This window comes from Vicugna pacos, chromosome 4 (genome assembly GCF_048564905.1).
Source record: "Vicugna pacos chromosome 4, VicPac4, whole genome shotgun sequence".
Classification (NCBI taxonomy): domain Eukaryota; kingdom Metazoa; phylum Chordata; class Mammalia; order Artiodactyla; family Camelidae; genus Vicugna; species Vicugna pacos.
The window spans coordinates 64519734-64546202 of NC_132990.1; the positions used below are offsets into that span (position 1 = coordinate 64519734).

Sequence of the window (26469 nt, forward strand, 5' to 3'; positions counted from 1 at the left end):
ACACAGAAAAGCCTTAATAAATATTAGCTGAAAACGAGTCTTACTCTCAAACATTAAAAGAAGAACAGTCACTCCCTGTCAAGCCTTCTTAACACCAGATGGTGCCCCAAGCCCCATGAGGAACTCAGTGAGTACCCTGAAATGGTGCTTACAAACTTGCAACCCAAAGTTAGCATGCAGGCACCCACTTGGCTTGGTGTGTGGCTGCATCAGTCGCTAAATATAAAAATGGGAAAAGTCTATCACACTCATTCCACGAATAACACAAAGGCCTTGATTTGTTCCTCCACGTGATGAGCATGCGTTAGGTCCAAATTTAACGTGGCTGTCTGGCTGGGGTATGTGTGTGTTTTTCCAAAAAGAGAAAACTTCCAGGCACTTATCCCTCATCGGAATGTCTGATGCACAGCGCAGGTTGAAGAGGGACCAGGAGAACAGAGATCAAAAGCCAAGATCTGCTCCACCGTAGGCTCTGATACATACTGTCAACTACTGAATGGGAGGAAGGAATGACGCGCTGGGTCATAGGGCTATTTTGTTGAGTAGCCTTAGGCCAATCCCTTCCCTTCTCTGAGCCGCACCCTCCTCGCCCAAAGGTTGGGAATAGCATTTCCTACCCTCATACATCTGGCAGAGCTCTGCTAAAGGAGAAAATAATGTAAGAGTGGCTAAGGAGTAAAAGGCACTAGACGGATGTCAGCTGTAGCTATTATCCGATTTCTTCCTGAGCCCATGAGACCCTGTGCATGCCGCATTGTGAATTTTTTTTGCTTTTTAAATAAATCATTAATATGAGCCTACCCACATTTTAGACTACTGTTGAAGGGATTCCCGCCCTTGTAGCTTTCTCTGTCATCCACAGATGCAAGGGGTCCAGTGTTTCTCACACATGACTGTCCGAGAGGAGGCAGCAGACTCAGAGAGTTCCAGATCACGGGACCAACAGAGGTGGAAGGTCACGTCATCTCTCTGTGTCTGTAACTTCCTCCCTAGTATGGAGGTGACACGCCAGACTTCTTGGTGAGAATGCAGTGAAAAAATGTCCACGAACACGCCCAGCATAGTGTGGACATGTGGTAGACAGTCAGCAAATTCCCGCACTGAGAGAAACGGGGTGTAGAGGACAGAGTTCAGTGTTTGTAGCCAGACATGGACGGGTTCAAACACCCAAGAGCAGCTCCATCTCCTCCTAGCTACGCGACCCTGGGGAAGCATCTCTGCCCCTCTGACTCAGTGTTCACAACTATACAGTGAGGGTAAGAAGGGGCTTCCGTGTGCAGTAGTGCTGGCCACGCCCAGTCCAGCGTCGGAGGCCACCATGGGCTGTCTGCACGGCAGGGGCGTCGTGAAGGGTGCGTCTGGCATGTGAAGGGCGTTCGGGAAAGGGCAGTCCCATTCCAATTTGGTTTGTTCAGTCATCCTTGGAAAGGCCAGTTGTATTTGGGAGCACTGAACCTCAGCCCTCGGCCAAGCACGTGACAGATGTTAAACAGCTATTCCCAGAGACGTCGGCCAAAAGGCCAAGGAGTTGGAGACCCTTTATTTTCTTCTCTGTAGCACAATTAGTTTGTCACAGCTGACAGATGATGGATGAGTATGCATCAGTCCGAGTGACACCAGAGAATCCATCTGATCTTCCGTTTATCATTCTAACCTCTTGCACTCGGCCAGCCCTTCCCCTCCACCTGCTGCAATCCCCTGCCTCCTTCCACAGTCTCTCCATCGAGCCCTCCCCACCACGCCCCCAAACTCCCTACAGAGTTCCCCCCCTCACTCACCATCACAGAAATGTGGAGAATGTGCATCTGCTCCTCTACGATCTCTGAGGGCTCCTGGAGGGTGGGGGCGGTGGCCCGGGCCAGCTGTCCAGAGCTGCTCATGGAGACGTGGAAGTACAAGGTGCCATTCTCCAGCCACTGCTGCCGCCAGTGCACCAGCGAGATGTCCGCTGCCGTGCCTGACATCTCTGCAAGACAAGACCCAAGGCGCTGAGTGAGTGGCCTGCCTGGCCTCGGTGCCCCACAGAGGAGAGAAGTCACACACGTTCAGGAGCTCAGAAGGTACCTACCTTGTACCAGGAAGCCTTTCCCCACCTCAAATCTATGAGCCAGAGATCATGACTTCCACTCACACATGAGTCAACTGCAGCCAAGATCATTCCCAAGCAAGAGTGGCAGAGGCAGGATTTGAACCCAGGTCTGCCTGGTGCCCTTCTAGTAGCCCCAGACATGACTGGGTAATTCACTGGACTCCACCACTGGAATGGAACTAAGCAAGAGGTGGAAGTGCTTACATTCTTCTGAGGCCATGGAACTAGAAGAAGGTGAATGGAGGCCACCTATGAGAGGAGTGGGAGTTCAGGGTGGACATGCTCGTGGCAGAAATGCAGAACCTCAGAGCCTGGAAGGCCCAAGAGAACATCCAGCCCAGCTGAGCTGCCTCAGGATCATCCTTCCGAGAAAAGGAGCTCAGCGAGCGGTTGTTCTGAGCCACTTCTCCTGCGTCAGTCAGAGCAGTTCCTTTTTTCCCCCCTTGTATTATACATACTGTGCTCTCAAGCAAGGCAGTGTTGGCACAAAGGTTTCCACGGCTTAAAAAATACTTAAAAACCCACTGTCCCACTCCAATGTTCTCATACAACCAGCAGGAAGTAAGGACTTTCTAGTCAATTGTAAGATCACCTGACTTGACGTTCCTAACTCTTACCTCTCTGCTGTTTTTCCCTCTGAAGATACTTTAAAAATAATAATAAGGATCACTTTAGCAGTACTTCCATTCAGTATAATCGTACCAAAACAGCTTCTTATTAAGTAAGACTTGTGATGGCGTACAGTATGAAGAGCATTCTTGCACAAGGATCGTATCATCTTTTCATAGTGCTGTCTACGAAAGGGATGTGTCCCAGGAAATATCCTAGAAGGCCAAGGCCAATAAGTGTGTCTTGTGAAGAAAGAGGAAGAGTGATGGGGTTCTTGAAGAATTATCAGATCTTCCCTCAAGTGAGAGTTACTCCAGGAGACAGAGGCAATCCATCAATAGACAAGTAGCCTTAATAGCATCTGAGGCTTGGACCTTTGGACCAAGATACGGAACTGACCTAGAGTCGGTATTCCTACAGTTGCCAAAAGCCTCGTGTGTACGCACACACACGTGAGCTTGAGGAGGACTGAAGGAAGCCGAGTTGGAACTCCTTGTCTAATCAGTTCTCTCCATGCTCACTGCAGCCCCCATCATACCTGGTGACACCGAGTGAAAAGGCACCTTGAAGAGATGAGAAGATGACATTAGCTTGCTAAATTCTACTGAATTATTCTTACATCGTCCATTCCCAATAGATTCTAACTCCTTCAAGTTCACAATCAAAAGTCCTTAGGGGAAGAGCATCTGGCACTTAATAAGTGCTATAAAAAGTTAGCTATTAATATTTATTATCACTAATATTATTAATAGGGACAGGATCTAATTCATCCTTCAGCTGCTCTGAAAAACACCTTGAGACATTCTTGATTGCTTGCTTTCTCTCCCACTCCTCATCCAGTCCATCAGAAAATCCTTCAACAGCCGCCTGAAACACAGCTCTTCTCAGCTCCTCCATTGTAACCACCTGGGTGAAGACGCCGTGTCTCCCTCTCCTCCCAGCTTACTGCAAGGGCTTCTTCACTCGACTCTTCTCTTCCACCCTTGCCTCTTCTGTCTGTTCTCAACCAGAAGCCAAGGAATCCTGCCATGGCATCAGCCCATGCATGTCACTCCTCTGCTCTAAACCAACAGCCTCCCACCTCATTCCAAGGCAAAAATGTAGTGGCTGGAACATAGTAAGTTATTGGTCCAAGTGGAAACCTCCTTGGATTTCTCTTGCTACGGTAAGAGTTGAGGGGGGCTGGGATCATCACAGGAGTGCACTGGCTCCTAAAACATAGGCCCTAAAGGACCCCCAGAGCTCACTGTGAGGCCTTGGGGAGGAGACTGGCCAAATGCCCAGTCCCTGAAGCAGGTCTCTCCCCAGCATCTTCTCTGCCCTAACCGCCCCACCTCCCAGCCTCAGCATCCCAAGACTTGGCGGCGACTCCTCTGGCAGCCGGCCAGCTGGGCCAAGGCAACGTGAAGACATTATGGTAAATGGCCTTGCTCGGTACCTTGCTCATTTTTCTCTCAGTGCATCAAAGCCAGAACCAGATGTCCAGGGAACCCAGGGCTGGGATTTGCCTCTGGAAATGGTTGTTTCTCATTAAGCAGCTCAAGAAAGAGGATCTGTGTGTTGCCTACTGGGCAGCCACTTACTGTGCTAAGAATCCCTGGGGTGGCACCAGCAGAGAGCCCCAAGCCAGGCCACGTCTGGCGCACACAGCCTGGCATAGAATGAGGCAGAGTAAGCAGAGAAATGCCTGCTGAAATCTGCACCCCTTACTCCTGGACTCTCCAAGCCCGTGCCTGAAATCCCCCCATTAAAGAAGCTTGCCATCCCATATTCAGATTAGAAAAGAGGGTCATGGAGGGTCAGTCACTTGCTTGAGGTCACTGGTGAATTGGTACCCAGCTGGACCCAGTGGATTTCCAGTCCACATAATTTCTACTAGTCCAGTTGCTCTCACATCTCCTTTTCCTTGACTAAATTAGCCCATGGACCAAAACTAGACTGAGATCTGTTTGCTACGGCGATGAGTGCACCGTCAGCAGACAGTAAACGTTAAATGATAATAACAGTGTGTGAAACACAGTAAACATTGAATCACAGAGAGCAGCACTGGACTTACTCTATTACAAAGAAAGAAAAACGTTGTCAGGGAGGGGAGAAGGGGCACAAAACCGCACAGGGAAAATCGCCTTAGTGGAAGCAGGTGTTGGTCATTCATTCATTTATTCTTTGTTCAGTCATTCAACACAGTGAGGACCTAGTCAATGGCAGGTAGCTTAGCAGCCTGGAATATGGAGCTTTGCCTTCAGGGAGCTCATGGTCCTTGAATAGCAGAAATTCTACTCCTGCCCCACGTAACTGCCCACACATGTGCACACTCTCCATTTAATGTGACGCAGGACACTGTGCACTTTCCTGACCCACCTCCTACATCATCCCCGCATCGTGTGCCCCAGCTCTGTGGGGCTCACAACTGTTCCTCACACAGGCCAGACTTTCGCTTGTCTCAGCACACAGGGACTTTCTGTCCAGTCTCTCTGGAACTCTCCACCCAAAGCTTGCAAGCTGGCTTCTTCTCAGCCTTTGTCTCTCAATCTGATCAACACCTGCTCAGAGAGGCTGTGCCACTCTGATCTAAAGTGCTCCTCCACGAATACATGTGTAAATGCATGACTGGAACATTGTGCTGTACCCCAGCAACTGACACATTGTAACTGATGGTACCTCAATAAAAAATACATAAGTAAAAATAAAAATAAAGTGCTCCTCTCCACACACGTCCATTCTTTACCGTGTCACCTTTACAAACACTTTCTATGGGACTTATCACTATTAGAAATTTGCCTCGTGTATTTTCTTGAGCATGTGTTTAACGCCTGTCTCTCTAGGGACCTCGTATGTCTTATCTCCTGCCACATCGCAAGTCCTTCGGCACATATAAGTGCTCAATAAAAAAATCACTGAGTCTTTGCTGGTGAATACACATACATACACATACGCGCTCATACACACATGTACTTACACATATTCATAAGAAGATGATGAGGGTACTGTTAAGGCTTGCTAGGGAATTAAAGAAAAAGCAAAGGTCTATTGGGAACTTGAAAGTGGGACAGGACTCTCCTAGCTTCGAGATCAAGAACAACTCCAAAAACATGGGAAATGAGCATTGCCGAGGTTGGACATCTCATTATCCCTGAGAGGACAGAAAGACGCAAGAGATGGGCTGGGTGGCTGGGTATCTCAGGGCAGTGAAGCCACAGTACAAGTGGGAGTGCAGCGGAACATCAGGTTGCAAATGTAGTTCAGACCCTGAGTTAAGGGCTCTGAATGTTTGGCAACAGAGTAAACTTTATTCAGCATGTAGTAGGGTATTGGTGGGGTAGACTTGATCCGAGAACTGGTTCTGTGTCCATTAAAAAACAGGTCGAAGAAATAGTAGCATAACCAAGGCTAGTTCTTGAAATTCCCTGCTGATTGATTTTCCAAATGCATTTTCCCCTTTCTCTTCCCCTAGTCCCTCCATATAAACATTTCATTGAAGTCTTCAAGTCACATTACAATCAAACTTAAAGCAAAAGGGGGACTAAACGCATTTGGTCGGAAACCAAGATGATTCCCATAAAGGCAGATTATGCTGACATGATGAATATAAAATGAAACAGCAGATATTAAAGTGGGAGAATTGGTGCGCCATGCCTTCCGGCAGTAGACTGGCTCCAGTGCTTGCCTCCCTCCCACCCCAAAGAGCTTAGTTTTATATTGGAATCATAAAGAAACACAGGAATTGCCTTTCACCTTTCCCTGTTCTCCCCAATTGGGCTGCAACTCGTGAAATATTCAATAGGCTCAAATCCCCTCCACTGCCCGCTAAAGCCAAGCAAGAGGATCAGCCTTCATCAGTGATTCTGGGAAGACCTCTATCCTGCCTCAGCAGCCACAGATAGCTTTCAGCCTCCTGGAAAAGAAATAAAAAATCCCAGAGGCGTGTTGCGGTTTTAATTGGCTTGTTCTTCCTAATCTATGGCACTCATTGTATTTTTATTTAATTCCTGAAGGTCATTATGAAAATAAGCAGCTCTTCTGATCACCAGCCATCTTGGTAACATCTCCCAAGTGGCTAACTAACCCGTCTTCAGATTCCACAGCACCAGCTGACCCTCCGGCAGATTATTCACAGAAGGCCTGAGAGCGCTTCAGATGAGTTTGCAAATGGCCTTTGCCTCACCGGGGGTAAAGCAGACATTATGTGAGATGAACTCACCGCCCAGGCAGAAAGAGCTGGGAAAGGTGGTGACGCTGACTTCAAGTAGCCCTGCCATTAGCTGTTCAGCCTCCATGAGTGGTTACCTCTAAGCAGCAAGTCTTGCTGAGTGGGCTTCGGAAATAGATCTCAAATACGTACCCCTCATTGTCATTGCTACAATGTCCGTCTCTACACTGTCATCTCTACAGTGGTGGCCTTAATGCACACCTTCATCATCTTCCTTGTGGACTGCTTCAGATGGCTCTGTGCCATCATCAGAAAAGAGAAGATACACTCAGTAAGGTTACTGAGAAGTGTGTAGTTACAGGACCACCTACAAAGGCTTTGGAAGTGTCTCAGGGTTCTCAGAGAAGCAGAAGCAACAGAGCATATACAGACACATAGAAAGAGATATTGAGAGACTGGCTCACATGGTTATAGAGGGTAAGAAGTCCCACAGTTGGCCATCTTCAAGCTGCAGGCTCAGGAGAGCCAGTGGCGTGGTTCTAGTCCAAACCCAAAGGCCTGAGATACAGGGGAGCCAATGGTATAAGTCTCAATCTGAGTCCAAAGGCCTGAGGACCAAGAGGACTAATGTCAGATGACAGGAAAGGATGGATGTTCCAGCTCAAGTAGAAAGCAAATCCACCCTTCCTCCACCTTTTGGTTCTATTCAGGCTCTAGAAAGACTGGATGATGCCTGCCTGCATTGATGAAGGCCTTCCTCCTTTACTTAGTTAACCCATTCAAATGATAATCTCTTCCAGAAAACACCCTCACAGATACATTCAGAAGTAATATTTTACTGATTCTCTGGAAATCCCTTAGCCCAGTCAAGTTAACACAGGAAATTAATCATCACAGGCAAACCAATGATGAAGTACCTCAAAGTTGGCAACAGCATGGAGCTTGTTGGGCCTAAAGAGGCAAGGGGAGGGAGGTTCCAACACCCTGAAAGAGCCACAGCCATAAGAAAGGGCTGTCAGACAGTAGCTGTGGCCTTCAGGCAGTATAATCCAGTAGAATCACCCAGCTACCGACAGGCATGGCCCAGCATGGAGATGGTGGGGTAAGTGCTCCAACCTCACTCCCCTCTACCTGCTAATCTCTTGGTGGTACCTAACATGGGCCAACCCCTGACACTCCAGGGTGCCCCAGCAAAGCAAACCATGCAGGTCAGCCTTCCAAGGAACACAGCAGGGGGGGAAAGGATGGAGAGTGAAACTCCAGGAGCAAATGGAGACTATCTAGTAGCCCAACAGGTATCCTTGTCCCCAGGCTCCCCTCCTTCCAGCCACCCTTCAAATGACCCCCAGGATTAAATTTCTAACTTGTAAACACGCTCATGTCACTCCTTCACTGAAGACTTTTCAATGGCTCTTGATTTCCCTCAGGAGAAAACCTCATTTTACCAACACAGCACCTGCATCTCTCCCCTGGCTTTTCCTCTTTTCACTCCTTTTTTTGCACTTGTATGTGAAATCCGATCAAATAGTTATGTGATCTTCCACATACGCTATGCTGTTTCCTAATTCAATGTCTTCAAAGATTTTTTTTCAGAGTTTGGAATAACCTTTCCTACTGACCTCTATTCCTTGCTCTGGAAGACTCCCCTGACCCCCATATTATCTTCTCTTTACGCTCCCATGAAGAGGGAATATCACATGCCATATAGGATCACAGACTGTGGAGACCAACTGCTTAATTTTGAACCCCAGCTCCCTCGTGTTCAAGCTGTGTGTCTCTGGAAAAGCTTTTCAGTTTCTTCATGCCTCAGTTTCCCCATCTATCAAATGAGGATATTATTAATAGCTCCTGCTTTGTAGGGTTGTTGTGAGAATGAGATAATACAAATAAATTAGCTTTTAGCATTAAATCTTGATCCTCAGTAAGCATTCCACAGTTCCATCCATTACATATTATTTCATACACACTGTGATAGCATCCTATTTTAACACACTATTTATTTATGTTAAAAAGACCTGTTTATACAACTGACTTCTCTCTCTGGGTTCTAGAGAAGGAACCCCTCATAGCCCTTTGTGTACCCTCATGTCTTGACACAGTGGCCAAATAGTGAGTAGAGGGTTCTATAAATGTTTGGTGAGCTGAATTGAGCTGTTCTCACATCTGAATTCAGATGGACATCCCCAAAAGACAGAGAGAAGAGATGGCAACTCAGGACGCCAGTGATGACTTGATGCCCATATAACTACTCTGCAGAAATGTGTTCAACATCTGGCTCAAGTTTCAGCGCCCTGGAGAATGCAAATGAAGAGAAGGATAGAACTCTAACTTTGAAGGAGCTTGCATTCTCTGGAGAGGGAGAGGAAGTTTATATAGAAAATACACAATCTCATGATTCTGTTTAGACATAAGTATGTGTATATACAGCTGGAAATAAATGCACTGGAACATCAAGAAAGGGGGGATCGGAGGTGATTTTAATCATGCTCTGATTCATTTTTCTGTACGTTTTCTACATTGAATATATATTGCCTCTGTAGCAGATGCAAATACATGCTCACTTTAAAATTCTGTTAGTCAATCAACTTTTTCTGAGATCTGGCATTGAGGAACTCTATCCTCAGGAGCTCAGTCCAAGGAAGAGAGAAAAAGCATGCTGTAAGTAGTTATAAATCAAAGCAGGAAGCTTAGAGCAGAGGAGATAACTTCTGGCTGGATCTAGAAGGTATTCATAGAGGAGTCTTAAAGGATGGGCAGAATTTCAACAGGTGGCCATGTGGCAGAGGGCATTTCAGATAGAGGAATGATACAAAGGCAAGAAAGCAGAAAGGCTGCAAATGTTCAGAGGGGTGCATTGGGTGCATGCCAGCAGAAAATACAGAAGCTCATCATTGCAGAGGAAACACAGGGAGACCAATATAACATTCTGTAGAGAGGAAAGTAAAAAGGGAGTTACCACATTCTATCTATGGACAATATTCTAGCAGAATAAAAAATGTCAGGTCCCACTTGGGATTCCTTCATGAAATCAGACCAAATCCTAGTTCAGAGGCTAATGAAGCTCTCCAAATGCTATAAATTAAAATAAAAAGATGGATGGGTAAATGCATGGACAGATGGATGGATGAACAGGTGGATGTATGGGTGGGCAGGAGGATGAATGGATGGAAACACAGATGGATGGATGGACAGATGAATGGGTGGGTGGATATATCCCCCTCTTTCTGACTTCATCAATAATCACACAGCCTGGGTTAGTGAAAGGAACACTGACTTTGGAGTTGGAAGCTTAGGTTTGTGTGTTACCTCTGCACCAGCTGGCTAGTTTACCTGAGGACAAGTCACAAAGCTTCTATGATTTTCTTTATTTATTTGTAAAGTGTGTGTGGGGAGGGGTTGGTCATACTTATATCACATTCAGTGCTGAGAGAACATAAGGCCACACCTAGCAATGTGCTTAGAAATCTGCAAAGTCCCACAATTTGTCCTGAAAGCAAATGCAATTGTGTTTACCATTGTTCAGCAATGCACCTTACCGTAGATATTTACTGACTGTCTAACATGTGCCTGGCACAGAGCTAGGTCTTGTGGATAGACTGGATGAAAAGATGAATTTGACTGCTGCCCTGACAGATCCTCCATTCCAGTCTGCATTTTCCTCAGTTCCCACTTAGCGATAGCAGCAGCAGCAGCACCGTTTCCTCTTGCTTCAGTCTCCTTACTCATTCACCCACTTCATCATTCATTCATTCACTCATAGCAGAAGACTGTTTCTCTAGGTAATTGCTCTCCCCAGGGATTAGCATGCAGTAGGCGTCCAATAAATACTTGTTGAATAAATGCACCACTTGATACACATTTTATAAGTTTCCAGCCCTCGAGTCAATCACAATCTAGGAGAGCAGAAAAGGGAAAACCAATGACACATGATGTTACAAGAACATGTCCGAAGGGTGAGTCAATGCTCCTGGTTTATCAGGGTCCTGGTGAAGCCAGTAGGCAGCGTATGATCTGAACATTTCATAGGTCCACAAGATCCTGACGTCAGGCCAGGTTTCATCACCGCATCAGGATGGCATCACTGGGATGCTAGGTTTGGGAGGTTGCCTGACGGTGTGGGGGTGAGGACAGACAGTGGAAAGACGGCAGGGGCTGTGACACAGCCAGGCCCTGCAGTAGCAGTTGGAGAAGAAAGTCCCAGGAGAGCCTCAGACCCTCTCCTTTCCCACCCCCATCTGTCAGAGCTCATCTCTGCCTTTGCCTCCAATCTGCCCAGTCGCACCTCCTTTGGGAACTGCGTCTTTTACACAAGACTGTTTTCCCCAGCCACTCGGTGGAGATAAATAATACAGTTATACCCGGTTAAATAAGGGAGGAGAAGAGAATTAAGAGATATTGGCAAGGGAGAAAAACATATCGTTTCAGATTAGATTTGGAAATAGATGGAGGGTTGATGGAATTGATTCTCATTACCCCTAGTTATTCTCTCCTGAACCATTTCCCTCCCTCCTTGCTGCATTTTCTTCGCCTGCTCTTTCTTTGTCATTTAGCTTTCGCTATGCACCCTTGGTTCCTTTGTGTGTTTGCTGTTTTCTTTTTTTCCCTTTATTAAAAAAAATTACATCCAGACAGTCAATGAGTTTTTCTCCCCGCCCCTCCCCCATTCCACAACATTGCAAACTGATTAAGAATGAGGACGGGAATTAACATTCAGCAACTTCTACTCATGAGCCAGGCACTAAGCTAGGAGCTTTCATCCATTGTCTCAGTGGTCCTCACGGGAAACCCACACAGATAAGGTCGCTAGGAGCAGACCCATATTTCACCTGAAGTATCTGAGCCGCGAAGGGTGACTGGACTTTCCCAAGGTCTTCCATCTAGTAAGTGGCAGAGCATGAATTTAAGCTCCAGTTTCCTGATTCCAAATCCAGTGTTCCCTGAATTTGGGCTGAGAAAAGGAGTTGGCACGTTTGAATTAAAAAACTGAGGGATCAAGTCCACACTGGGGGTATGATTAAAGCACCAGGGCTGGCATCCCCCGGGCTGAGTCAGATGCTCTGTCTCCACATTCCATCTTAGAAAGACATTTGCTAGGGCGAAGTGATGGCACCCTCTGTTTTTAAGATACAAATCTCTCCTGGGAGGGAGGATAATGAAGCACTTTGTCTTAAGGTGAGTGACGTTTTAAGACCACTTTGCTCCTTCCTGTATTTCACTGGGCGACATTTACCCAGTTCAGTTCACCTCTCTAAGCTTCACTTGCCTCACACGGAAAATGGGAATCATAAAAGCAATCTCTTAAGATTGTGTGGGAATTAAGGGAGATAAAGCTTCGGAAGGAGCCGACACCGCTTTTAGCATATGCATGTTCCCTGTCAGCTGTCTACCCTCTCTTCACTCTTTCTCTGTCTCACCACTGTCACGACAAGAAGAATCAGGTTGTTCTGAGAGCCATGGAGGATGATACAGTAGCAAATAGAGAAAAGAAAGGAGGCAGAGGTCACAGAGATCAAACTTCCCGTTCTACTTGGAAAGTCTTCAAGACCTTTCCGTCTGGTGCCTAGTGCCCTCCACCCTTTTTAAGTCATTCCTATTGGCTATGACCTGGGATCATGGAAAATCACGACAGAAAAAGAGGGCAAAGGGATAGCGATCAATGATCTAATCTACCATTTTACTGACTGGGGAAATAAGGACCAGAGAAGGGTAGCAACTTGCCCTAAATCACACAGCCTTGTAATCCAGGGCTCTTCAAGGATTATAGCAGGGCTAGAGACACAAATTTATAGAGGCATTGGAAGAGGTGAGAGGCAGAACCTCCCTGACACCTAAAAGGATGTTGCAGCAAGAAGGGAGGATATAGAATTCCCTTATAACTCCAGGGCTCCCTCAGCCCCTCCTGAAGATGTTACCAGGATGGCTCCTTATGTCTCTGTTGCTGAGTCTGACTTGTCAATCCCCAGCATCCTCACTTCAATCCACAGGGTTCTGCATGTGAGTGCCACATGCCTTGATCCCAACCTGACAGGTCACAAAAATGTGATGAGTCAGGAAAGTGTGGCACTGTGCAGTGCGGTGGGTGAGGGAGGAAAAATGACACCTTAAAACCCAGCAACTGAACAGAGGAACAAAGATGAAAGTGAACGTACGTGCCACTGACTCCACCAGCTATGTGCAGCAAGGCAGGAGGGGCTGGACCAAGAGGAATACCTTTACATCATGGATTCATCCCAGTGCTGACACTGGACTACACCCAGTGCCTATGTACTCCAAGCCAAAGTCCACTGGACCCCAGCACATCCCGGCCTCCCAGGCTTTTTTCATGCTGTGCCTCCTGCCTGGGATGCTCTAATCGCTTCTTCTGCACACAGACATTACCCACCCTTCAGAACCCAGCTGGAGTGATGCCCAAAAAACCCTCTCCCTCCTCTGAGCTCTAAACTCTTCTGCCAGGTTTCTACTCCCTTCCTTGGTTCCCTAACCTCACCTGCCCATCATTCTCATTTCCTTTGCTAGATCATGAAATTCTTCTGGGCCAGGAATCAGTATTATCTCCTATGATTCCCTCTTGGCAGCTCAGCATATTTTGCAATAGCAGGTGCTTGACAAATATAGGCTGATAGAAGATTAAAATAGAGGTCAAAGAGGGCAAGACTCCCTGTTCCAATTCACAGATGGGAATATTAAGGCACAGGGGTGCAGAAGGTACTTAGAGAGACTGAGACCCAGATGTGGAAGGAACCAGGTGAAAGTCTCTTAGCCTAAGACCATATGGGTCCACCTGTCTCCCACCCTCACTCCCATCCCACCCAACAGCCCCCACAGCCTCTATCAAACCAACACCAACCTGGATCCTATGGCATTTGATGGTCAAATCATGACGAGTGATCATTCTGTGCCTTGACTGTGTCTCCAGTTGTTCATTTCCTCACTGTCCCCCTGCTTTTGGAAACATATATCTCCATGCTCTTGTTCACACCATTCTCTCTCCCTAGGCTGTTCTTCTCACCGGTTTTTGCCTGCCTAACGGTCAGAGCTCAGCTGTAAGTAAACTGAACAGTCAACAATTCCTTTGCTCCTTACCTCTACACCACTGTAATGTGACACTGCAGACCGCCCCCTTTCTCCCATCAAGAGGTGAGTCTATTTCTCCTCCCCTTGAATCAGAGTTGGCTGCAGGGCCAAAGGGGCAATGCCAAAGATGACATATGCAGGGACTTGAAAAGTGTGTACCTGGCTTGCTTTCTCCTGCTGCTCTTGAAAATCCTAAAATTGTCATGGGAAGAAGCCCAGGCTACCCTGCTGGATGATGAGAGAAACACGGCCCATTCACCCATAATGCCCCAGACAGAACCTGTTGAACCCATTCTGGGTGATCCAGGTCCCAGCAAAACTGCCAGCTGACCCCAAGAACATGCGTGAGCCCAGCAAAGGTTTGCCAAGACCAGCAGAACTGTCCACCTAAACTCAGCCTAAATGACAGCCCATAAAACTATGAGTTAAAAAACTGCTTGAAGCCACAAAGATTTTAGGAGTGCTTGTTACACAGCCATAGCTAACTGGAAGAACAACTCAGATGTCTTCTCCTGGTGAAGCCTCCCTCCTTTCAGAGCTGGGTGGGGGCCCCTGCTCTTGGCTTCCTTTCCCTACTGTGTTTATCACACTGTACTGTAATCCTCGCTCTAGTTATTTCATACCTCACCTACCCTCTGATCCCCAAGTCTCAGAGCTTCTTAAAACTAAGCCCTGACGCCCTTGTTGCTTATTTCCCTAAGACCTCGCTCAGAGTAGGTGCTCAGCAGGCATGCGCAGAACAGAACAAATGGATTCTGAAAACTTCCGGGCACTCAGGATCCTACTGCATCCCCCCAGCCCCTCCTCCTCCTAATCAAAATCTCCGGGGCCCTGATTTGAGAGAGTGAGCGGGTATTGATTGGCTCCGACAGCACAGCTTTGGGAGCATAATCTGCCTCTATATTTCTTAAATAAGCCCCGTGCCTGTTCGGTGTGTTCATAGCAGCCTTGATTGTAATTCAGCCTTTACTCCATTACTCTTATTTATAACACGGCAGAGCACAGAGCCTGGGGCCATCGGCGGAATGATTACAGGACCCTTTTGACTTGCAATTCCACATCATTCAGTCCAATTTAAACCCGCCACAGATGCTGCCCTGTGCCGGGGAAGGGACGATGAGAGGAAGCCAGGCTGGGTGTGGGGAGGAGAAAGGGGCCCTCCAGATTTTCTGACTGTGTCAGAGGAGAAGGAGAAAAAGGCTCAGGCCGAATGATGTCCCTCTGGACCAAAACAGTGAGCACCTAAATGATGGCAAATCATGGTCTTTTCCAACAGGGTCAGGCCCTGGACTCCTGTGACCATCGCTGGACACCTTTTTATTTGATTTAAATTCCAGACTCCCCGGTGAAATGATGGAATGTAGTTCCCCTATTGCCAGGCCTCCAGTCAGAAAGGACGAATTCCACTCTATTGGCTCTGTGATCCTAGGGGAGTCCTCAGTCTTCTCATCTGTCAGATGGGAGCACCGATCCCACCCCCCCCCCAACTCCTTCACTAGATGACTGGAAGAAGCAAAGGGAGAAATTCATAAGAAGATGCTTTGAATAAAGCGTTGTCTGTGCCAAGTTCATAGTTAATGATTAATACTATTCAAAGTCATGGAAGATGTCTGGAAAACTGAAACCAACAGGCTCAATGAGACAGGCTAAATTTCCTTCCTATGCATTAATACTCCAGCTCCCTAATTCAGCACAGGGTCAGGAGTTGGTCTCTGAAACCAGCCACATGGGTTCCCACCTCTGCCCCTCGATTTATTAGTTGAGTAACCTTGCTTCTAACTTAGCAAGGTTAGAAGTCACCTAACTTCTCAAGGTCTCATTTTCCTCATATAAACTGGGGAGAATAACATCATAATAAACACTGAAGTGTAAGTACCAGGAAGGCACTGACTGAGCTGTCTTACTCATCCCTGTATCCCAGTGCCTAGAACAGTGCCTGCTATAATGTAGCCACTTAATCTAAAAGAATAGAATGATTGACACTTACTAAGTGCTTATGATGTACAAAGTCTGTTCTATGTTTTATTTCATCCTCCCAACATCCTGAAGGTTTACAAACAATAATAAACCCACAAGTATGTGGTGCTGAGATAATGTGGCAGCACAAAGCCTGGCACCAGCATTTGCTCAATAAGGTTTGTAACAGGGCGTGCTGCTCCCACCACCATCTCTTCTGTGCTCACAAATAGGTTGCTTTTACGCCACTCAATACAGAGGTTTGGAATTGCTTGTTCTGAAGCTCTAGGACCTGTCTTTGTAAATTTCTGGAGACTACAAATCAGGTCTGTCCAATTACCCCTTCAGGGCACTGAGGTTATAACCAAGAATATTATCTGGGTGTGGGACTAGTAATCACCATCTCTGGATTGTCACACCTCCCCTACCCTCACCCCACATGCTGGCTCCACTTTCAGAACCACAGACAGCAAACTTGAACTGAACCAACTCGCTAATGAAGCTTCCACAGCACTAGGTCCTTTGCTGGAGCTTTGAGCATCATTTCCCTGAGTCTCTACTCAGAACTGAAACTCAGAGAAGCCAGGGAGATGTCTCAGATTACACAGCAAATGGGGGAATTGTGTCAGCAAGAATCCAGAATCTTGACCTCAAGGAGAGACAAGTACTCTATCTGCCAGATTCCAAGTGGTGGCCTGGCTCCGCCACTGACCTGCATCCCTTTCTGAATCTCACTTTTCTCCCCTGTAAAACGGGAGCACCCACACCATCCTCAGAAGCTGTGCAGAGGATTTACCAGAGAATGTTGTTAGTGGAAAAGGGGCTTGGACCCGCTTCTCTGTCTTAATGGAAACTGTCATGCTATCAGAGAACATAGAGAACTGTGCCTCCTGCTCCACGGTGTGCACGGGGGAACCTCACCCACCTGGGTCAGTTATATCACACGATAATTACAAATGAAAACTGGGGGCAGAGGGGCCCATCTCTGGGTGGCCCAGGCACTCATCCCACGTACCTATACGACAGGGCTTTCATCTTTTATGACTATGGCTCTTTAATGACCACTTGGTGGCTTAGCTCCTACCACCATCACCACCACCCAGGTTCCTGTCCACAGAGTGATGTGGAATACACTAGAAAGAAATGTGCTACCAGACGCCCCTGTGATGGGCAGGTGTGCCTATCACGGGGCGGGGGGTTGCGGGGAGACCAGGCAGTGTGCTGACACTGGGAGTGAGGACAAAGTTAGACAAATCATCTCTAGAGAATATATAAGGGACTCAGCCCAGGGGAGTCAGAGGTACGGAGGAAGTCAAGTCTGCACAACCTCAAAGTATCTGCAGAGATTCCCAGCCAGGTGAGCATACAGTCATGTCTGTACTCCCAAAGCACAAGCATGCTCACGGACATGTGCACCTCCTTGTGAATGTCTGCACCTGTGTGCTTCCACGTCTCCTTGCACACACAAACACATGTGTTCACACACAGTCATGTTCTCACGCTTATGCATAAATACACCAATCGATGCATTTATGTATGATACAGACACCAGTGCTACAGAAAACGTGGGACTGCGTGCAGATTCATGGGTACCTTCTGCAAAACTGCTCCCTCCCTTACATTAGCATCGTGAGTAGCCGTGCACGCACGCACAGCTGTGCATTCCCTGACACACATAAACAGGTATCTCCATGTACATGTACACATACATATGTGGACACTCTGACAAAGCAGCAACCACAGGCATATGCAGGGCCTTCACACGTGTACTCTCTCACCCTGTGTTCACCTGGTTCACCCCCTTTATACACTGCCACGCATGCTCCATACTGCATGTCCAGACTCACTTGTATGCGCCCTGGTATCTTTACACACAGGTGCAGACGGTGCGTTCGTGGGTAAAAATTCACATATGTGCTCAGGCATGCACATACCTACAGACAGGGGTACATCCAGCCTAAGGACGTTCCCAAGCCCTCATACATGTCCTCACACGACTGACATCAGGAAAATCCTCTCTATGCCCTAGAAGTATCTCTGTATCTGTCCTCCAAGAGGCCTGGTTTGCACTCAAGGAGAAAGATCAAATCCGCTTCCACACGGTCTCTGAAAGCTGTTTCCTCTGTTCTAGTATGACTGGCAGGCCATCATGGAAGAACGGAGAGCAGAACCGTCTCTGTGCCCGGGCTGTCCATCCACTCAATCCTTTCTGATTTTGTTACGGGGAGAAAAATTCCACCGATTTGCTGTTTCATCCCCTCAGCCTGATGTCCTGGATAGGGAAAGATTCACATGAGGCAGAAAGAGGCGCCGGGCCCCAGGTGACCATGGTGACGTTCCCATGGGGCTCTGACTCCAAGTACTGTGCAGGCAGCTTGGCTAGAAAACCAAAGCTGATGCCCTGGTCTCAGGGGCTGGAGAGCCCAGAAGCAGAAACAGCAAGTTCCGAATCCTCCTTGTGCTCTTCTGACAGCAGCACATGATGCTCGGCACCGTCACACACTGAATCCATTTGATCCTCAAAACATTGTCAAGGCAGCTATAAGCAAGCCCATGTTGCAGAGAAGCCAGGATTCCCAGAGGAGCAGGCACCTGCCTAAGATACGACTGCATGAATGAAGGGCAGGAATGGAGATGTGAACACAGGTCTTCCTGCCCCCAAGCACTTTCCAGGCTCAGGGGAATCAGGAAGGAACCCGGCCAGCCCAGTGTTACTGCCTGGCCTCTGGAATCCTCCTCATTTCAAGTGCACTTTCAGGAGTTTCATTTCAGAGAGAAGTGCCCAGTGCGCTGCAGAGGTGATTTCTCAGCCTGATCCGGAAACGGGGAACCAGATAAGGAGATGAGCAAGGAGAATAAGTTTGGAGGGGAAAGGGAGAAGAGTAAGGAAGGAGAATGGGACAGTGCTGGGAAAAAGATGGGGAAGAGAAGCTGGGGACAAAGGGAAACAGCTTAAGAGGTGGTAGGGTCCATCTTTCTTCTAATAACATGGCTGAGCTCCTCGCTGTTGAGTCCCACGAGAGATGCTGGTGGGTTAACTCCCAGACAAGGGGGGCCAAGGTCTCTTTCATGTTGAAGCCGGACCAGATGTTTTAAAAGTATTTGCACAATGACTCTCCAAATCAGTGAGAAAACCTAGATGCAAAATGATCTCCAACATACCCTGTCCCTTGCCATAAATCTGTCTGCAACAACGTGCATGAATTATCCATCAATCCTCTTACACACATTTTCCCACATAAGTCTTACAACCACCTTTCAAGACAGTTATTAGAGCCCACCATATGTTCATGGATACATGCATATGCATGTATATATGTATGCACATTTATGTATATGTACACACATACATACATGCATATACATTTGGCTCAGAGAAATGACACTAAGCAAAGATCACACAGGATTTCAGTAGCAAAGGCAGCACTCAGACCCAAGCAGCCTAATTCCACGGTCCTGGCCCTAAGGTATTCATTCCTCCTACTGCCCCTCCTGCAGCTGCAGCTGCTGACAAATGCCCACAGTGCTGGCTGTTTAGCAGAGGACAGCACAGCTGGATGACCCCTGAGAGAGAATCCAGAGATTATAGCACTGAGGTTGGAACAGGTGACCTGGCTTGGCCAAGGTCACTGTACAGTAAATGCCAGGACGGGGACCAGGGCCTGCCCTTCTGACCCCTAGATCAACACTCTCTTCCGAACGTGCTCTGTGGTGGGCGAGGCATTTTCAAGATGAGAAATCCTCACTCTGAGGTCACTGACCCAAAGGCAGAAACACACGTGAGACAGCTCTCCTCTCCTGGACAGGGGTGAAAGCACTGGAGGGGAAGTAATCCTTCCATCCTGGCAGCAACAGGATGAGCAATTTTGTTTCACAGATGAGCAACCTGAGGCCCTGGGAGAGGAAGGGATCTGCTTGAGAAAAAAAGGGAGCAGGCTTCTCCAACAAAATCCAGCTCCTTTCCCACAGAATCTACTCCAACCAGCACTAGAAGCCACTGAGTGTTGAGGTTAAAAAGACAGGGGTGGAGACAGGCACACCAGTGGCTCCAGAGGTGTCACTTATTAGCCCTGAGATCTTTGGCCAGAGCCAGCTCACAGTGTATTAACTTGTGAGGTCACACAGGGATCAGTTAAGGCTCTGCTCTCACCATCTTGAAAGTGTTAATCTGTGAACAGGGGGCCCCACATTTCCGTTTTGGATGGGCCCTACACATTCCCAGCTGGTCCTGTCTTTGACGCTTCCCTTTTCTGAGTCTCAGTCCCCAACTTTGAATGAGGATGGCAATGGGGCTAACTTGGCTTGGCATGTAGCTGACACTGTCTGTGCCTTGCCCACAACCTCCCAGTACTCACCTTTCCAGAACAGGCAATAGAGCTTTCTCGTGCAGGTATCTGCACTCCACCCAGGTCCTTCCTAACCCTCATGCAGAGGCCAGAAATACCAGGGAGTTTTAATGTCCTCCACCTGTTTCCCCCATCCCTCAATGTCACAGCCCTTAGCCAATGACAGGTGGAAAGTGGGGAATAAATGCCCCAGCTCGGGATAGCCCTTAGCATGTTCTAAACTGTCCCCCAGAGTTCCTCAGTGGGACTGAGTCTCCAATGCCCACAGGAGCCCCCTGCCCAGCTATAAACCCTTCACTGGCTCCCTGCCTGGCCCTGCCTCATTTTTCCTATTGGGGCTTATTGGGACCACCTCCCAAATAAATTACTTCACTCATTTCCTCATCCCAGGATCTGCTTCCAGAGAACCCAATTTAAGGCAGAGCTGCTGTGAGCTTCCTTGAGATAATGCATGTAAAATGCTTAATAAAGCATCAGACATAGACCAAACCCTCAATAAATGGTAGGCTTACAAATAATAATAATAATAATATAATAATAATAATAATAATAATAATAAGGATCTTTATGAGATGACATGAGGAAGACTACAGAGCATTTATAATTGATTTGTAAATTTATCCTCCTAATGAAATCATCTTCGCAGACCCCATGCATGACCAATCAGGAATGATTTTCAGGACCCCACAGCCCACCAGAGGCAGATGCCAGTCATTCTGGCTCCTAGGATCCAACCCCAAGTGAAAACTCAAGAAATCACCATCCAATCCCTTCCTGACCTCAGCAGCAAAAGGGAAGCACAAACCCACCCAGAATCTCAATGCCTAGAAATTGAACGTCTTGTCTACCCTTTGTTTTACAAAGACAGAAACTGAGAGACAGAACTATGCCAAAATATGCGTATTTCACATGCAAACTAGTGTGCGAAGGGCAAGTTCAGAAGAAGGAATCAGGAGGCCTGTCACCTATTATCCTAATAAACCCCATCATTTATGATTCATTCTTTCTTTTTTATTGCCCTCGGCATACACACATACACACTAACCACTACCTCCACAGATGCAAGGATTTTTGCCTGTTTTGTTCACTGCTGTGTCCCTCAGGAGCCCAGCGCAGTGCCTGGCACCTATTAAGTGCTCATTTATATTTATTAAGTGAATAAACGTCCTTCTCAGGATACCCATAGTATATCCCTGCTGAAGCTCTTTCTGGCCTTCCTTGGGAGAAACAATTCCAAAGGGCTCAGAGCTGTCCCCCTACTATGATCAGAATAGTATGGTTAAGATGGGTCTCTGGAGCCAGCCCACCAAGGCGACCCCTGGCTCCACTAGTTAGCCCCTACAAGACCCTGGGCAAGTGACTGACCCTCAGTCCCTCCATGTTTCAATAGGGCTGCTGGGGGTATTTACCACAGGAAGTACAGGAGGTAAAACATCAACCCCAGGGTAAGCACTCGGTACAGATTAGCTATTATTAAGATAACAAGAAAAGCCCTCTCACCCCTAAGGCTTCTCTCTTGCTGCTAATTTATTAGGGGAAATTTTCCAAAGTGTGGGGAGATGCACTAATGAACCGAGAATGACAACATGAGTATCTTTCAGCCCTTCTGTTAACCTCAAGGAGAAAGTACCAGTGAGGTGCTGCAATGTCTCTAACAAGCCAGAGAGGGCAGCCCTCCGGCTCAGATCCCCCAGGCTGCTAGCACCAGCAGGCTACAATGCAACAGCATTGCTTTGCTTTCACTGTACTTATTTTTGTAGTGGCCTTCTAATTTCAGTAAGTGATGCCAGTTTTCTCCTTATCAATATGATAATGAAGTTTCCATTTACAATACATATATTACTTTAGAAAACAAAAGAAGTAAAAAAAAAGAGTATGCATATATGGCCAAAAGGATGGTGTCCCTGAAATGAAGGTTGGGGAGTTCTGGTCTAGACCTAGGTCATAAGTTCCCCAAGAAGAGGGCTATGGGGTCCAGGGATTCAGACCCAACCCTGCCATTCACTATGACTTTGAACAAGCCCATTCCCCTCCCTGAGCCTTGGTCATCTCATCTCGAAAATGAACGGATCAGAAGTCCAAAGCTTCTGAAACATTTTTAAAAGTGTTGAGTCCTTTCAGGATTCCAATAAAAACTGGAACAAACCCGTGGAAAATGCATCAAGGCCATGTGGCTGCCCCACCTGTCTGCATGATGTCTCACTCCCCAGTGAAAGTCTGCAAACTCCAGAGACTGTTGGCAGCCTTTTGTTTATTAACCAGGTTTCACATTTTATGTTGCTTCCCCTCTCCCTGCCCAAATCCTGAAAAAGGAAATAAAGCCAGCATTTAAGACCCCTTGTTTGGGTATCATTTGACACCAGTCACAATGACCATCATTAAAAAGTCCACAAATGATAATTGCTGGAGAGACTATGTAGAAAAGGAAACCCTCCTGCACTGTTGATGGGAATGCAGTTTGGTGTAGCTGTTACGGAAAACAGCATGGAGATTCCTTAAAAACTAAAAATAGAATTACCATTTGATCCAGCAATCCCACCCCTGGGCATATATCTGGAGAAAAGTCTAATTTGTAAGATACATGCATCCCAATGTTCACAGTAGCACTATTTACAATAGCCAAGACATGAAAGTAACCTAAATGTCCATCAATAGATGACGTGATAAAAAAGATGTGGTATATACACACACACTCATATACATACATACAGTGGAATACTACTCAGCCACAACAAATAAAATAATGCCATTTGTAGCAATATGGATGAGCGTGGAGATTGTCTTACTTACTAAGTAAAGCCAGAAAAAGAAAGAGAAATACCATATGATATCACTTATATGTGGAATCTTTTTAAAAAATGAGACAAATGAACTTATTTACAAAGCAGAAATAGACTCACAGACATAGAAAACAAGCCTGTGGTTACCATGGGGGAAGGGAGGAGGGTGGAAGGATAAATTGGGAGTTCAAGATTTACAGATACTATTATATACAAAATAGATAAACGGCAAGCTCCTACTGTAGAGCACAGGGAACTATATTCAATACCTTGTAATAGCCTATAATGAAAAAGAGTATCAAAGGGAATACATATATATATATACCTATATATGCCTATATCTATATAGATATATATATATATATCTGAATCACTCTGCTGTACACCAGAAATTAATACATTGTAAACCAACTATACTTCAACTTTTAAAAGACTGCTTATTTAGAAACCTGACTGTTTATAGTGCCTTGTTGTGCACACACTGCCCTGGGTGCCAGTTTCCACCTCCTTCGCCCCTCACTGTCTGCACTGAAGTCCCCGTGTGGGGTTTTGATGGAAGGGGCCTTGGGGAAGGCACCTGTGTTGTTGTGGCATGTCCTCAGAACAGTGGAACCCTGGGCTTTGGTTCTCACTTTGGGTTATCTCAAATTTACTGAGCTGTAGCTCCAAGGAGCCCATGAGCATGGCATGTCCAAGAGACAGGTAGGAATCAGACCAGGTCTCCCCCTGCTTCAGGGAGGCCTCAGATTGGTGGGATGTGCATTCAGCTCGTCAATACACTAGAGTGAGAAACACATCTCCAAAATGGTGCACATGACAGAGAGGTAACGGAGAGGAGGCGATTATTAAGGAGCAACCATGGAAAGTTTCCTGGACAGATGATGTCCCAGTGCGGCCATGACGAGTGGACAGATGTTTGCCAGGTGAAGATGGGTAAAGCTTTCTGGGCACAAAAGTACAAAACCCTGTGTTGAAGTTACATAAATCCTTGGGCGTCCCTGGCTCACAAGGTTGGGACCACTGCCTGCTGGGTGACCTTGCAAAGTCACTGAACCTCTCTGAGACATGAGCCTCCAGCAATGCCCAATCCCAACAGGCCAACAGGCATCAGACACTGGGGATGGACTCACATGTGAGATATGTGGTCCATCTGTGAACACGTTGCTGAGGATAATACAGTCACGGATATGCACTGAGGACCAGAACCTCCATGTCACAAGGCAAGTTGGAAAAGGGTATAGAGGTCTTGAAAACCAGACCCAATGAGACCTATTTCCGTCTTCCAAATCTTCTCTGGATCTTTCTCTTTCCCTTTGTGCTTTGACACTGATGTCGCTGCTTCCTAAGCACTCCTTCCAATCCTCTCTTCCTGCAAATCCCCTCCTTCTCAGGAACAAAACAAAACACTATGTGTCACTTCCCTAACTAACAGGCAGAGGCTTTTAGCAGGTTTCCAATGCACTGCTAGACAGCGCCTTAAGGCTTGAATCCCCAAGGACGCCTCACCGGAAAGGACAGAGAAGCTGTAGATATTGGGGCTTTGGAGTTTATTGTTTTCATAAAACACTGCTAAGAATGTGTCTGTTTCACTTACAGGGAGACACACACACAGTGAGTCTACCCACCCCCACTCTGAATGTTTAAGTGAAGTGACATACAGATGGAAGCCTAACTCATTCTGAACACACAGCATCCCAGGAAAAGCAGGGTCTGCGTTAGTGATGAAGATGCAGGGTTCAGAGAACGGGTGTTGGTGGCCAAACGTGAAGATCACTTCCATCTCCTGAAACCTCATTCAGATATCTTGCCAAGATCTAAATAGCTACCCACCTTACCAACTCCAAGTCAAGGCCCCATGGCCCTACAGCTGCCCTCTTAGCTTCAAAGGTTTTCTAGATGCATCCACTACTTTGACCCGAGTGGGATTATTTAAGGACAAATTCTTTCAGATCTTTACTGGTCACCTTTACTGTGCTTGCTGCGTCCTATTCTTTGACATGTTTACAGGTAAGGGCTCAGATTCTACCTGATTCACACTGCACCCAAGACTGCTCCCTAAGTCCACCTATGTCAGTAAAGAAAACTCTTGGGAAGTCTTTCCAAATAGAAGGAACTAAGAACAATCTGAAATTGAGATCCTATACCTGGTCTACAAGAGAAGACTTTCTTAGCAGGGTACTTTCCATTGGCTCTTTTGAAACAAATCCATGACACTAATAACAAATACTTAACTATATTCAGTATCTTATAATAACCTTTAATGAAAAAAGAATGCGAAAACAATATATGTATGTATATGCATGGCTGGGACATTGTGTTGTACAACAGAAACTGACACATTGTAACTGATTGTATTTCAATTAAAAAATATATACATACTTAAGTCTAATATGTCCTGTTATTTACTATCAGAATCCCCTGAATTTAGAACCTCTACTCTTGCTAGAACCATAAGTGGTTACACCTCCCTAAATGACCTAGGTATTCCACCACGTTTTATGAACTTTTAAATATTATACAAGGTAGTTTTCTCCCCTTTTCTATAATTCAAAGAATAAACACAGCGATGTTTAAGAAGTCCTCATAGAATGCTCAGCAGTGAAACTGTCGAGCCTGTTTTCCAGTTTAAGAATAACAACCCAGAGGCACTGTTATGTACTCGGCTGGGTTGTTAAGTCAGTGAAAGTCAATGTCTCCATCAGCTTTCCCCCAGCTGCCAACCTTGGCCCTCAGATGGGAAGATGGCAAAAACGTGGCTCTGGAACCAGCCTGGATTAAGATCCCACCCAGACTTCTTACGAGACACATGAACTTGGACAGATCCTTCTAACTCTCTGAAGCTCAGATTCGTTAAGTAAACACAGGATCACAGCAACCTCCTCGCTGGGGCTGCTGTGATCCGGGCAGCATTGAGCACACAGAGGCTCTCATCCAACATCCCATCTCTGGTTTCTCTCTTTGAAACTTTGCAGTTGTTCCTTTGAACCCTCGAGCAGAACTTTTCACTGGTGGGAAGTTTCAGTTCCCTAAATTCAGCCCAGCATGAAGTGGGCCAACTCTCTCTGACCTCTTAAGATTCATCTTTGCTGGAGGACTTAATTTGAATCTCCTACTCCTCAACAGAATTTTTTTTAAACATCCAATATTAAGTATTTGGACATCGAAGAAGTTCAGAGAGTAAATCTCCAGGCATGTAGGTATAGGCTGCCCTAACTCCACACAAAATCATGGGCAGGTGGTAATCATAACAGGCAATATCTTTTGAGGGCTTGCTGTGTACCCAGCACTTCTAAATGATCTAAATAAACTCATCTGCCTCATGTCACTTTTTCAGCAATATTAGGAGGTAGACATTCAAGTCAATCCCATCATGCAGATGAAAAAAAATGAAGCGCCGGAAGATTTGATCACTGATCACAAATCACACAGCTCAGACTCTCCACTCTCTGGCAATCCAGCCCATGC

At 46.6% G+C, this 26469-nt stretch overlaps 1 protein-coding gene across 1 annotated transcript in view; it reads right to left on the minus strand.

Moving 5' to 3' along the window:
* ASTN2 (astrotactin 2) overlaps positions 1-26469 on the minus strand; it is an 801670-nt gene that overhangs the window by 683370 nt on the left and 91831 nt on the right. The window contains exon 2 of the mRNA XM_031677473.2: positions 1779-1966. Within this exon, the coding sequence (XP_031533333.2) occupies positions 1779-1966 (188 nt within the window). The remainder of the gene's footprint in view (positions 1-1778; positions 1967-26469) is intronic.